General features: G+C 38.4%; 2 protein-coding genes across 3 annotated transcripts in view; one reads left to right on the forward strand and one right to left on the reverse strand.

The window, feature by feature from the left end:
• Positions 1–150: 150 nt before the first annotated feature.
• On the forward strand, positions 151–13,382 carry ppt1 (palmitoyl-protein thioesterase 1 (ceroid-lipofuscinosis, neuronal 1, infantile)). Its single transcript, XM_048558292.2, has 9 exons — positions 151–394; positions 2,476–2,585; positions 4,578–4,705; positions 4,826–4,896; positions 5,197–5,299; positions 7,743–7,833; positions 8,196–8,294; positions 10,627–10,698; positions 11,713–13,382. The coding sequence occupies exons 1-9, from the start codon at positions 268–270 to the stop codon at positions 11,833–11,835; spliced, it is 924 nt and encodes a 307-aa protein (XP_048414249.1). The 5' UTR covers positions 151–267; the 3' UTR covers positions 11,836–13,382.
• The window catches only part of cap1 (CAP, adenylate cyclase-associated protein 1 (yeast)), a 39,719-nt gene continuing 37,322 nt past the window's right edge, over positions 13,146–15,542 (reverse strand). For both annotated transcript variants that reach the window (XM_048558289.2, XM_048558291.2), the window contains exon 13: positions 13,146–15,096. In XM_048558289.2, coding sequence (XP_048414246.2) covers positions 15,013–15,096 — 84 coding nt within the window. In that variant the 3' untranslated portion in view covers positions 13,146–15,012. The remainder of the gene's footprint in view (positions 15,097–15,542) is intronic.

Consider the following 15,542-nt stretch of genomic DNA (forward strand, 5'->3'; position numbering starts at 1 on the left):
TATGTAACAACATGGACTGTGTGAAAGGAACCCACTCTTCTCATGATTATATTCAAAAACAGTAACTTTCACAATGTGAAAGTACATGGATTACGTAAACTGAACCGCATTTTATTGAAGTGTGAACTGAAAATGACTCATTACGCTTCAAGTATCTAAATGAATACTACTAATATTCATTTACACGCAATGCAACAACTCGATCATTTTTAACTAATTACGAACTGTAAGATCACATGACGAGCACGGGTCATATGACTGAGTAAGATGGCTGCGCCGGGAAGAGGGTGGATGTTTCTGTTTTTCTGTTTTTGCTTCGTTTGGGAAACTGTGAGGGGGAAGACCACCCCCAACCACACGGAGCCGGTACCGGTGGTCATTTGGCATGGCATGGGTAAGACGGCGATGAAAGTGTTCTCTCAAATTAACAGATTTAGAAACGGAGTCAACTGAGGACTGGCTGATCGCGGGTGAATCCCTTGTTTGATCGTATGCTGGTGTATTTCACTTACTATGAGAACAGGTTTACGGATTGTAAACGGGACTGACTGATCGCTGAAGCACAGCGAGTGTTTGTATCGCTCTTCCCGACTGCCAGCTGATCCATTGTTTAAATTACGTTTTAGTATTTCACTTAGTATTTGAAAGTGTTTACAGACAGTGTAGATCGTTGGCTTCAAATTCTCAAAACATTGTCATTTTCGATGTGCCCTTTTGAAGAGAAGATGCACGATAAGTACATAATTGTTTTTTTTTCCCACAGATTTAACAACACAACCTCTTGTATAGAGGGTGTTCTGTTTAAGCTGCCTCGTGGGATCAAGTCAGGCAAATCCTATTACTGTATAACCAAGCGTTGAAGTAGTAAAAGTGAAAGCTGTCTTTGTTTAAAGTAGGATACTAAACATCTAATCGACACTTCAGAATACGCAAACCATTTTGCAATAGCTTGAAAATATCTACTATATTCGAAAAGAGACGTACGGTTTACATGTTCTGGCCAAAAAAAGCCATTATTTTATTCGATTCTATCTCGACCAACTAGAATACTCCCTCAAGAAACAAACTCACTACTCAATGTTTAGAGTGGGGAACTTGCTACCACGTAGAGGTGAATAATATAGATGTTTAAAAATACATTGAGCATAAAAAATAGGGAGCAGATAGTAGGGCAGAGAAGGAACACAACCATAAGATCTAGGAGCAGAGTTAGGCCTTTTGGTCTATGAAGTCAACTCTGTTATTTGATCGTGGCTAACCCTCATTCTCCCCTTTCTTCCTTGTAACCATTGATCCCTTTACTAATAAGAAATTAATTTATCTGTTTTAAATATGCACAATGACTGACTTGTTTTCCACAGCATTCTGTGGCAATGAGTTCCAAAAGTTCACCACCCATTGGCTGAAAATTCCTCCTCATCTCAGCTCTAAAGTGTGTTCCTTTGCTCTGAGGATGTACCTTTGGGTCCTAATCTCGCCTCCTCATGGAAACATCTCTACATCCACTGTATCCAGGCCTCTCAGTTTCAATGAGAGCCTCCTCATCTTTCTAAACTCCATCGAGTACAGACCCAGAATCCTTAAGCACTCTCTTTGTATTACAAGGCCTTCATTCCCAGGATCATTCATATAAAGCTCCCCTGGACCCACTCCAAGTGAGCATATCCTTCCTTTAGGTATGGGCCCTAAAACTGCTCTCAGTATCCTAAGTTAGTAGGATCTGCAGATGCTGGAGAATCTAATATACCAAGGTGTAGAGCTGGACGAACACAACAGGTCAAGTAGCATCAGAGGAGCAGGAAGGCTGACGTTTCGGGCCGAGACCCTTCTTCAGAAATGAGGGGCTGAAGGGCCTGTTTCTGTACTGTGGGGATTCTATGATCTAGATGAAGGGTCTAGGCCCGAAACATCAACCATCCTGCTCCTCTGATGCTGCTTGGCCTGCTGTGTTCATCCAGCTCTACACCTGGGTATCTCAATATTCAAAATTGGTCTGAACAGAGACTTGTACAGCTTCAGCAGTACATCTCTGTTCTTCGTATTCTAGCCTATTTTGAAATGAATGCTAAGATTGTATTTGCCTTCCCAACTGCCAACTAAACCTGCATCCTGAGGAGTCCTTAACTAGGACTCCTAAGTCCTTTTGTGCTTCAGATTTCCGAAGTCTCTCCTTTTAGAAAATAGCTTTTGCCTCTCTTCGTCCTATAAAAGTGCATAACCTCACATTTTCTCACATTGCATTCTAGCTGCCTCTTCCCTGCGTGCGATCCTAGCCTATCCAAGTCCTACTGCAGCCTCTCTGCCCCTCAACACTACCTGTCTTTCCACTTACTTTGTGTCCCCTGCAAATTTAATAAAAATGCCCTCAGATCATTTGGGCTAAACAGTTTTATCTCTCAATAAAATTTTATTTAATACAGTTGAATAGCTATGTAACACCTGCTCTGTTTTCTGCACAAATTGTTTAAATTTTAGGCGACAGTTGCTGTAATCCTCTCAGCATGGGGTTCATCAAGAAACTAGTGGAACGAGATATCCCAGGAATATATGTTTTATCACTGGAAATTGGAACTAGCATTGCTGAGGTGTGTCTTAATCTGTTAAGCTAGAAATCATTACTATTGTGATATTTTAAGATAACTTATTACAAGATGACTTAAATTCCTGGCACCAATGTACCAACTTTAGTAAATTACTCTCTACAAATTATTTGGTGCAGTAGAGACCTTTACAGTAGCTCTGCCTTACAGTTTGCTTGTGGTGACATACAAAATATTACAGGTTTTCCTAATTGGGAAGCTGATAAACTATCTCTTGGGTTATTTATGAATGTCTGTTTGAACCTAGTACAGGACAGTATACCCTTGTGCTTAAGATGCTTTCAGAAAGAAAAGTTTAAGATGAAATAACCTGAATGTACACTCTTTCAAAATCTGTTTTAGTGTGATAAAAACCAAAAGGACTGCAGATGCTGTAAATCAGGAACAAAACCAGAAGTTGTTGGAAAAGCTCAGCAGGTCTGGCAGCATCTGTGAAGAAAAAAATCAGAGTTAACATTTCAGGTCCAGTCACCCACCCTTACGGTGGCTCAGTGGTTAGCACTGCTGCCTCACAGACCAGTGACCTGGGTTCGAATCCACCCTCTGGCGACTGTCTGTGTGGAGTTTGCATATTCTCCCTGTGTCTGTGTGGGTTTCCTCCGGTTGCTCTGGTTTCCTCCCACAGTCCAAAGATGTGCAGGCTAGGTGGATTGGCTATGTTAAATTGCTCATTTTGTTCAGGGAGGTGTAGCTTAGGTGGGCTATAGGGGGATGCGTCTGGGTGGGATGATCCAAGGGTTGGTGTGGACTTGTTGGACAGAAGGGCCTGTTTCCATACTGTGGGGATTCTACGATGTAGAATTCTGACGAAAGGTCACCGGACCTGAAACGTTATCTCTGATTTTCTTTTTCACAGATGCTGCCAGACCTCCTGAGCTTTTTCAGCAATTTCTGGTTTTGTTCCTATTTATGTGTGAATCAATGACTAGGGTTTTCTCTGTGAAAGCATTATACAACAAAGTTTTTGCTGACCTCAACACGCATCTATTTTTGCAAATAGTCTGAGACGAGGTACACGATACATTTAGAAATAAGACCTTAGAGAAAAGATCTTAATTGTCTAGTCCAAAAGCACCAAGGCCATAGTAATTCTGGTTGAGAATAGCTAACAGTGCAAACAGAAAAGAGAAACTATGACCTCCTGATCTATGTAGTGCGTGTTTTCTCAAACCTGTAAATGGTTTTATATTACAAAGTAATGCTTTTATCTAATTTGCATGGTCTCAAATTATCTATTGCCTCAAATCAAATTATCTATTGCCAGAAATATAAAAGGTAGTTATTAAATTCAAAGTGTATCAGGACAGAAGGATCTGGGTGTTGTGCATGAATTTGCAGAAAGTAGGTACTAAAGGCAACATAAAATAAGAAAGGCAAATGAAATCCTGCCATCTATTGCAAAAGGACTGGATTATAAAAGCAAGGTAGTTTGTTGCAATTATATAAGGAATTGGTGAGACCATACTTGGTCTCCTTACTGGACAATTCAGAGGTTCACCAGGTTGATTCCAGGGATGAAAGGGCTGTAGGATGTGGAGTGGTCGAATAGTTTGCTCACTGGAGTTCAGAGAACAGTGAATCTGACTGAGGGATATAAAATGCTATAGGGGATTGATAAGGTGGATGTTGAACAGATGTTTCATCTTGTGGGACAGCCTTGAATAAGAGGTCAAAGTTATAAAGTTAGAGGAAGTAGATTCAAAACTTCTCTGAGGCTTGTAAATTTGTAGAACTCTTTGCCCCAGAGTACAATGGAGGCAGAATCAATTAACAGATTCAAGAAAGAAATAGATATGTTTCTGATGAAAAGTGGAATAAATGGCTATGGGGAGCAGGCAGGAGAGGAATTGGGACTAGGATAGGATCAGATATGATCCTGTTAAATGGCAGAGCAGATTCAAAAGGCTGAATTGCCTATTCCCACTCCTAATTCCTATGTGTTCGTACAAATATTTATACATTGAACATTTTTCTTAGGACATAGAGAACAGTTTCTTCATGAATGTAAATGACCAAGTTGAGCTGGTGTGTAACATATTGTCCAAGGACAAAAAGCTACAGAATGGATACAATGCAATGGGCTTCTCTCAAGGCGGTCAATTCCTGTAAGTGTAACCAAATTGGACTTGCAAAACATTCAGTGCTTTCAAAATTTGAAGTTGAAATGGGGTTTGACTGCTTGCTTGGAAGCTTTTTTTTCATTTGTGACTTTCTATTTGTTAAAGGAGAGCTGTGGCACAGAGATGTCCTTCTCCTGCTATGTTAAAACTTGTCACATTTGGAGGCCAACATCAAGGTAACATTTATGATGACATTTTATTCTGTTCGAGTTTAGATTTATTGAAGTATAGTTTTCATAAACTGAAACTCTTACATTGGTTTGACTTTGCACACTTGTAAGTTTTTTTTAATCTATGGGGGGGATGCACAGAGCTGTGAATAAAATAAAACAACAACACTAGTTCAGTGTATTACTGAAAATGCCCTGTTTTCCTGCAAATTTCCTTTTGAATTAATGTTTTTTAAAAGATGGAAAACAAAGTCATTTTGGGTCTTCCTTTCAGACTAAATTTTAAGTCGTCTTTTCCCCCATCAGGAGTGTACGGTTTGCCCCGCTGTCCTGGAGAGACTTCTCAAATCTGTAACTTGATAAGAAAAATGCTGAATGTGGGTGCTTATAGTAGTCCAATTCAAGACCAGTAAGTATACCAGTGTTGAAGTATCAAGATCAGACTATCTTGTGTTGTTCATTGCCTGAATTATGTGTCTAATGATTTCACAGTCAACTAAGAAGCAATCAGCAAATTTCTCTAATATGCAAAACAAATATGCTGTTCTCTGCCATGTGTTCATTCCCACTTAATGAAGATGTAACAACAAAAGGCACACTGAAACAACTATTAAGAATTGAGTACAGTTAAACTTAGTGTAGTTTGTTTCAGTTAGGAACATCACACCTGAGAGCCAGTAAGAGCTCTTTGAGCACATGATGGATATGGAGACTGGAGAAATGCAGTTGATGTGCTGTAAATGAACAATGTCTGAGAAAATGCTGCAGGAACTAATTGAATAAGTTTAAGGGGCAGGATTTTTGAAGAGTTACAAGAAATTGATTCAAAAACTGGTTACAAGGGAGGATGTAGGAGTTGAAGACTTTTTTAGGTTTGTTTGTTGATAGCTGGTAGAGTTGTTTGTGGAGTTCTGTTCTGAACTCACTCCGTTATATGTATCATGAGGCTAGACAAAGTATGACAGATAAGTGAGTACCAAAAAAAACTGCAGGAGGATGATGAAATGTTTTTTGTTAAAGCAGCAGAATTGAAGGTGGTGCTAAATTATAACTTGAATGATAACTTAAATGGGGGAAAGGCTGGTGAGATGTAAGAACAGAGACATTTTGGAGTTCATGTTCGCTAGATAAAGCCATAGTGTTTTTGAAAGTGGAACACACAAAAAGCAGGAAGTGCTGATCAATCTAATAGGAAACTTTAAGACCACAGTTTAGTGATGTCACAAGTTTTGGGCTCAACTCTACAGTAAGGATGCTGAGGCAGAGAGTGGATACAATGCAGAGTAAAGAGGAGGTTGCCTGTCATTTGGAAAACAAATGGAAAAGTATTTAGGAAAAAAAGAAATTTTACACTTGTTTTGATAATAGTGCTCGAAACTGTGAGTAGAACATACAGTAAGTCAAAATAGGTATGTCAAAGCCAATGACGGTGGGAGGTCTGAGCAAAATGTATTTTTAATACAGAGGATGGTGAGGCAATGGAATAAATTACTGGAATTAGTGGTTGAAGCACCAACTGTGTCAATGTGTAAGAATAGATTAGTGATTGAAGAAAGAATGAATAAAATAGCATGCAAACAGTGCAAGACTGAAACATTGGTTACATGGAGAATAACCAGTACTGGTTGAAAATAACATGTTTTAATGTTGTAATTTAATGTAAGTCCTATGTCTTATTTGATGAGTAATGAAAAATAAAACTTTGTAGGTCTTTGAATTGAAACAGCAAACAACATTAAGAGAAACACCAACAGTTTTACATTTTCAATTCAGTTTGTGTCCGTGAATTCCTTTAAATCCAGTAGTTCGCTGTGATGAGTTATCTGTGAAAGAGTCCATTTTATTCAATGGGAAAGGATAATCATTGGAACATTGAGTACTTTGAGAAATTTCTCAAGGTTACTTAGTTTGAAATTAATGCAACATAGGAGAGTTGCATTTTTCTTGAATGCTTAATGTTTTAGTAAAGATCTGTAGCTCGTGTTGTGGGTGGGGTTGTTGACTTGCTTGCCAAGCTGGCTTGTTTTTGTTCAGACATTTTGTCACCATGCTAGGTGACATCATCAGTGAAGCCTCCAATGAAAGTGGTGTTATCCTACTTTTCTTGGAATTTATACTGTCTGGTGAGTAGTATTATTTATGGTTTTGATCTGTATGGGTTTGTATGTGGGGTCCAATTCTGTATGTTTGTTGTTTGCATTATGGGTGGAGAACCATGCCTCTAGGAATTCCCACGTGTGTCTGTGTTTGGCTTGGGTCATTATGGTAACATTGTCCCATTAAACTGATGGCCTTCGTTGTCTGAGTGTATCGATAATGAGAGTTTGTCATGCCGTTTTGCTGCTAACTGTTATTCGTGTATTCTGATGGCTAGTTTCCTTCCTTTCTGTCAGTTGTTGCATGGTATTTTGTAAACCATGTTAGTTCTGCATGTTGCATTGAGCAAAATCAAGCCAGTTCAGTGAGCAAGTCAACAACCTTTCTTGAATGCTTTCAAAAGCTCTTGAACGTTCAAGCAGTCAGCTTGTTCTCACTTCAGCCATCGTCCTCATTGTGCATCTCTTAAGTTGGCTTCTCTCCCTCTTGGAGTTATGTAGGTCGGTCACTGACAACTTCAATAACTAAAAATGCAACAGCATCGATGCCCTCTTGTCTTCTACAACCTCCTTACCTTACTCAATGGAGTTGATTGACTGAATAGTTACAAAAGGATCTAACAATATTGTCCATTTCCATGGTTTTCCTCTCACCAGTTCCACAATTGGGCACGAAAGGGGTGGTGAATTTGGAAGTTATTTCTATAATTGCTTAAGAATTAACTAACTGTTTATTTACAATTATTTTCCTGTTAGCTTGGTGCAGGCAGAGTACTGGCATGATCCCTTGAATGAAGACCTATACAGGGACAAGAGTATTTTCTTGGCAGATATTAATCAAGAACGGGTAAGTATTCAATGGGCTTAGTAAGATAAACTTTACTAGCCTTTTCCTATGACGACACTGTATCGTTGAACAATGTCTGTGCAATGTCAGCACAGAGTTAAGAATCCACCAGGTGGTGTCTGCATCACTCCAGACATTTGAAAACAAGACTACATTTCTGCAAAATACACTATATTCATACACCTGTGTCATAAGTTGCCAATCTTGATGCTCATTATTTCATTGGGTAGTGTTGCTGAGCACTTCTGGAGCAGGTATGTTTCAAAGTATGCAGCAATATAGTTGTCAGATATTTTTACAGCCTGGTATTTGAATACTATTTGAGAGAGATTCAAACAATTAATGTTTCTACTTTGATGCAGGGCATTAACGAAAGCTACAAGGAGAATCTGACAAAATTGAAAAAATTTGTAATGGTGAAATTCTTGAATGATACCATGGTTGACCCGGTTGATTCTGAGGTGAGAACGTTTGCTCTTGATGTTTCACCTAACTTACTGTTATTGCGCCTGTAAATTGGATATAGAATTTTGTTTGTTTTCACATTTTGGTTTATCATACAGTTTATTCTCAAGTGCTGCTTCACCTATTTTAAAACTAACATCACCTCTTCAAAGAAAAACACACTTGACAGATTTGTACTTGGAAAATACTGCCCCATTTGAAATCATCCTTTTCTCATTTACCAAATTATAGAATCTTAGAATCCCCACAATGTGGAAGCAGGCCATTTGGTCTATTGAATCCACACCGACCCACTCCTCTACCCTGCCCCTGTAATCTTGCATTTCCTATGGCTAATCCACCTAGCTGCACATCCCTGGACAACATTGGCAATTTAGCATGGCCGATCCATTTAACCTGCACAAATTTCAAGACTCAGTTTGTTTCTTTTAACAAGGTTCCTTCCCTTGCCACATCACCAAAAGGAGCCAACACACAGAGGCCAAATGTCCAGATGTGTGAAGTTATCCTACTTGGTTCCACTCTTGGTCTTCGGCATCTCATTCCCTCCAGTTTTATCATCCACACTGCTAGTTCCTTCTGTTTGTCTCCATCTCTGCCTCCTGTATCAAGATTTTTATTAAAAACCAGCTCTTTGACCAAGGCTTCAGTTGCTTCACTTATCCCCAAAGAGCTATGGAAATTTTGACCTACATTAAAGCCACTGTATAAATGCAAATTGGCCTCCTCACTCCACAGACCTACAAACTCCATTTATTCCCTTTGAACTTCTTGTGAGCAAGACACTCTTTAATTGGGGTAAGATATGCATGTGAGGCCACCTTTAGGTTTGAAACCGATGTAAGGTGGTGCAGCTGTGAATGGACATTTTCGACACAAGTCAATTCTCTGTGTTTGACATAACAGTTGAATATACAAGTTAGGCAAATTTTATAATGTTTATTAAATGAGAAGTAATCCAAGTTGGCTGATTGGTCAGGGCTTTGGCCTCTTTAGTTAGGTGGATTTTGTAAGACGATAAAAACAGGAATTTTGCAAGATCAGTTAGCTGCTATTTTGTGCACATATGGGATGCATATAAATTCTATAGTATTGGGGTTTGTCCCCATAAGGTTGAATGTCTGCACTTCAAACAAAATTTATGCTTATCAGAAACTAGAAATGGAAGACAAAAGACTAATTTTCACGAGAACCAGATTTTTAAAAAAATTGCAGCAATACCAGTGCTCTGCCACAAGGATCAGTGCTGGGTGCACTGCTTTTCATCATTTATACAGATGATTTGGATGTGATTGTAGGAGATATGGTTAGGAAGTTTGCAGCTGACACTAAAATTGGAGGTGTAGTGGACAGCTAAGAAGGTTACCTCCAGAGTACAATGGGCTATTGATCAGATGAATGGAGGATGGACAGATGGAGTTTAGTTTAGATAAATGTGATGCGCTCCATTTTGGAAAGGCAAATCAGGGCAGGACTTGTACACTTAAGGTAAAGTCCTGGGGAGCGTTGCTGAATAAAGAGACCTTGGACTCAGGTTCATACTTCCTTGAAAGTGGAGTTGCAGGTAGATAGGATATGTTTGCCTTTATTGGTCAGTGCATTGAATATTTAGGAGTTTGGAGCTTATGTTGTGCGTGTACTGGACATTGGTTTGGCCACTTCGGAGTATTGTGTGCAGTTCTGGTCTTCCTGCTACAGGAAGAATGTTGTGAAACTTGCAAGGGTTCAAAATAGATTGACAAGGACGTTACTAGGGTTTACTATAGGGAGAGACTGAATAAGCTTGAGGCTATTTCCCCTGGAGTGTCGGAGGCTGAGGTTTATAACATCATGAGGGGCACAGATGGGGTAAATCAATGAAATATTTTCCGTGGAGTGGGGTCCAAAACTAGAGGGCATTGGTTTAAGGTGGGGGGTGGGGGGAGGGAGAAGGGACCCATGGGGCAACTTTTTTCATGCAGAGAGTTTTGTGCATGAATGGAAAGCTGCCAGAAGAAGTGGTTGATTACAACATCTAAAAAGCATCTGTATGGGTATGGGCCAAATGGGACTAGATTTTATATAGGATATCTGGTCAGCATGGATGAGTTGGGCAAAAGGGTCTGTTTCTGAGCTGTATGTTTCTCTCTCATTCTATGAATGCATGTTCAATCTATATCAACCTCAGGATAACCTTGCTTGTATTTCAAAATTAAAGCTGAGGAATTTTAATCTTGCTTCAAAACACAAACCATGAGACAGCATTACACCATCCACAATGCCTTCTTTATAAGCAGTCTAATTTTACCAAGCCCAATAATAAAATTGTCAATCTCATCTCTGTTCCAGTGGTTTGGTTTCTATAAAGCTGGCCAGGCTAAAGACACTTACAGCTTGCAGGAGAGTGTTCTTTATAAAGAGGTAAGATCTATTAATGTGTAAATTACCTTTTGTGGTGTTATTAGAAAGGTGTCTTCCTTGGGAAACTAACAGGCTGCCTCTTTTCAGTAATGTGTCCATTGAATCTGACGAAGTCTCAAACCAGTTCCAAAAATATCCATGCAAAGCAAGTTACAGCAAGGTCGATAGGCATGTTGAGATAAATTAGAACTATAGTAGACAACAGGAAATAGTTTGTAAACTTTCCAGCACTGGTTACGTTTGTGCGTACAAGAGGGGAAACGATAAAATTTGACACTTGGTATCTGCAAAAACGTGCAATAAAAAAATCTTGTACCAACAATCAAAATTAAGACGTGGCCAAATGAAACAAGTCTCCAATCAAACTGTACTTTGATGGCACACTACTTTTTGCTGCAAAATTAAGGCAGATTAATTTCTCTTAATTATGCATTTAGTATTGTAAAGAAATACTGTGAACTTGGCTGGCACTTACTAAAATTCTTAGGAAAGAAAGTTTAGGGGAATTTTAGTGGATATTATCTAAGAATGTTTAACAAAAATAATTAAAGGATTTCCCAGATTGAAGGTTGAACTTAGCGATATCTTCAAGTTATGCCAGTAAGTCAGTCATGAAATGGCAAATTCTAACATCCAGATACGTGGCAGCTGTAGGAATTTGAACAAAATGTAGTGTTTGGTGGTGATATTGAAAATAATGAACTATGCATGCAAATCACTTGAACTAGAATGCCTCACTATTATAAACATTAATTCTGGCCTTTTGGAAAAATGTTATTGCTCAAATTCTACAGTGCAAGATATGAAAGCTGTACTTGGAATAGACATTGTATTGCTTTGCTGTTGGTGGGACAAAGCTCTGGCAGTAATTGTATTGAAATTCTCAATTTCTGCCAAAGTGATGCTATGGTGGCAAGTGTTTTGATCAGGTAGAAACCACTATTTGACTGTTGAGGGTGAAACAATAGTCAGTCACTGTTTACATTTACAAAATCATTGTTTTTTCACCCCCAGGATCGGTTGGGTTTGAAGACTATGGACAAAGCAGGCAAACTGCAATTTCTAACTGTGAATGGTGATCACCTTCAGTTTTCAGAGGAATGGTTTATTACCAACATAATTCCTTATCTCAAGTGACCCTTTTAGTAAGCTGGTGGATATTGACTGATTAATTAGTCCACATGCCTATGATGTAATGTTGCAACACTGGCTCATTATCTACAGTATTCACAATGATCAAGTGACTTCCCCCCCCACCCCCAGATTCTGCAGAAGCTCATATTGATTTATGTTTATGTTTAACTCACTTTTTTTTCCATAGTAACAGTTCTAATGCACTGAATCAGAAAAGACTTTCTCTAACAATGAGTTTTGCTCTGTTCTGAGATATGTCAGAGATCATTAATGTAACTAGGAACAATCCAGTTGAGGCAAATGACAGGTTTGCTTCCCCCATGTAGATTTCTTTTTGGACAGGAGAGAAAAGGTAAAGGTATTCATTTTTCCCTAACTAAAATTAGGTTTCACACAGCAGATGCCCTATCGATTCCAGCTATACTCTCAAACAGATCCATAATTAATGTTATTTTAAATCATGTTTATGCTGTAGCAGTCCTATGCTGAGGAACATTGAAGGTTAATGACTATTCTGAAGAAAGGTCACCAGACCCAAACTACGAACTCTGCTTTGTCTCCACAGAATCTGCCAGAACTGTCAAGTAATTTTCTGGCAACAGGTTTTATTTCTGATTTCTAGCAACTGTAGTAGTGTTCCCCCCACCTCTGTTCAAGGCAAGTTGAAGGGGAAGATTACCAGGAAAGTGGTTTTAGAACAAAGTCCATGTTGGGTAGAAAAAAAGCTTGAATGTGTAGCTGTACAGTTAAAGGAAGCTAGTATTTTGCCTAGCCAGCTTGGTTTGAATGTTCCTAAATATTAAGCTGATGTGAAGTTGCAGGAATTTTACTTCAGCTTGTTATCAAAGCATTGTATTAGTCTGCTTTTAATTAAATGATATTTTTAACATTAAAAATTATCACAGATTTACTTTAATTTCACATCAACTTGTGCCATGATATTACTACATATCTCTGGAACATAAGATTTGAACCTAGGTCTCAAGGTAGAAGTTCATACTCCACTTGCACCTTAACATTTATGCTTTGCCTATGCCGGAGTTCATAAGGTCTACAATGGATAAAAAAATCTCACCATCAAAAACTGTACATTGGACAGATCTCTGGTATGTCAATGCTAGATCAATCCATCCATTTCTATTTATGGAATGAATTATCTCAAGACTGGGCTGGGGATGAAAACTTCAGAGGACAGTGCAAAGCAGCTCCTAAAAGTCCATGATGTCCTCAATATATCAGCAAGGTTCACCTCCAGTTTCAAGGCTGGTCAGTCACGATAAACTTCAAAAAGACACTGTTACAAAGGTGGCAAATTTTGTTTTGCATTTTAATTTGTTAAGAGCATAGTAACCACAAGTAGCAAGAACCAAATTTGACCTGTTTGTATCGTACTGAAATTACACAATACAAAGTTTTCACACCAAAAATAGGCTGTTGACTGTGCACTTGGTACCTTGGGGTAGAGTAGCATTCAAACTTCCTCTAAATGCAACAACTCACTTGTCATTTTGTATGAAATGTCAAAGCAATTAAAAAACTTTCAATCTTAACTATGACTTCTTGTAGCAGCCTTGCAACCCAATTTTCCACTATCAGATTAGAAGCTTAGGACTGCATGTAAATTAGCCTAAAAAGAAATTGACAGTACATCAATCACAATGTTTGCTGGCCCATTCAGAAATCATAACATACTTTGTCTTCCATTATTTCACTGCTTAGTAAACATTGAATCTAAAAGAATTTTTATTTTGAAGTTAATGTACCCAAAAAATGCAATGAGAAAACAAGCACAATGTGCAAATCATTAAGAATTTATTTTAAATCAAGACAAGATTCTGGGGGAAAAGTACTCAATGCAACTGTGCTGAAATGTTTGACATCCTGGTACAAAATAGCCTTATTAATCCATCTACTGAAATAGATGAGTAAATTAACATTACAGAAAGGAATAAAACAACAAGTTTACTCCTGGGGTATGGAATGGTTTTAGACAACTTTTTAAAGAATGCCAACTGAAAGCAAGCACCAAAACTCAGGCACTGTGTATCATCAATATTCTGATCAGCTGCTACACACATTTCAAGAGGACCAGACCCTGAGGAAAAAGAGAAGTTCCAATTTTTAAAAGTTATTTTAACCGCAAGACAAACCATATCTGGGTCTCCACTTCAGTTTAAAACTACTGTGCTAGAAATAAAAGTTTAGGCCAAGCAAACTGCAGAAGGATGACACACTGGTAAGGTACAAAATGGAGCAAAACAAAAATGCTCAAAAGGAAAGTTTGAAGATTTATGGAATGCTTTCAAGACAGCTGGTCTGCAATAACCTCAGTTCCCACATTTAAGTTCTGGAAAAAAAAAATTAGACTGACACATTAAGTTAGCTTTCATTCAAAACCTGAACCACAAAAGCCAGGGGCCAAATGGCCACCTGTGCTGTAACTGTTCTTTGATCTTTGCACTGAATTTTTTTTTAAAACTCGTTCATGGCCCATGGGGGGTTTATAATCTCTCACATTTGATCCTTCTATAAAAGGCTATGTGGTTTCAGGGATAAAAACCAATCCCAGCAATGAAGTAATTGTTTCACCTATAATTTCAAACTAAAAAGGGTGACAATTGCTCCCAAAGCATAAATAATCAAGGCAAGAAGCAAATTAAAAACCATATCAGGCATATTAGAACTTCCTTAGTTTTGATGGTAATTTTTTTTAGGATTAGAATGGTATTAATGCATTGTCAATTTGAGATATTTTAATGCAAGGCTGAGCAGGAAAAAAAACTTCTCACCCATGCAAATAACAACTCAGCAACATTAGCCTCGAATAAAATTGCATTATGATGCCCTCACTCTCAAGTTCTCTCCAATTGTTTCCAGCCCTTAAGTGTTCTACTTCCATAAATTCAATGAGTATTCATACTGTTCGTACTGCATCTCAGGGCAGTCAATCATGCTCTAATCCAGCTACTTTAGGCCATTTTATACTGGAAAGTCTAATCCCAGTACATCTGAGGTATATGCTGTAGCAGATTAATGACCTCTCATGAGGAGTGACAGAACAAGTTTAAAGAGTAGATTGTGCAGAAAGTTAGCTCATTGCTTCTACAGATTAATCAGGCTCATCATTACTAGCAACATTAACATCATGCCTGTAGATAAACATCCTCAGTAATTGTGTATTTAACCGGATATTTCTGCTTCTGTAGTCATCAGTTTCTCCCCATTCCAGACAGTCTTGAATTGCTCTGGAATAGGGTGTTCAACCTGTCAAAGAAAACCAAATAGTGAATTGCTATCAGTAGCTGTTTTTTTGGGTATATAAAAACTTGGCTTTCACAATGATCATGGAGAATTGATATTTCCTTTTTAATAGTAACATCACAGCATATCATTTGGATCAGAATACATGAATGGACAGACATGCTTAGACTGCTCAGTTCACCTTCAGGATGCATAAAACTATTTTCACTTACTATTAATACAACAATCCGAGGCCACGTTCTCTCCAACTTTCATTTCTTGTGCGCAGCCTTTTCACTGAAACATGTGCACAGTAATTCAAAGTTATGACTTAGCTTGATCTGCTTGTAAACTTAATTGCTGCTGAGGACACAGGGACCTTTGGAGAAACATTGAACCAAAGCTATTTTACATGTTTAGCAGTTGATTGTGGGTAGAGTTTAACTGCATTGTTATTATGGCAAGTCCCC

The sequence above is a fragment of the Stegostoma tigrinum genome, chromosome 24 (genome assembly GCF_030684315.1).
Source record: "Stegostoma tigrinum isolate sSteTig4 chromosome 24, sSteTig4.hap1, whole genome shotgun sequence".
NCBI lineage: Eukaryota > Metazoa > Chordata > Chondrichthyes > Orectolobiformes > Stegostomatidae > Stegostoma > Stegostoma tigrinum.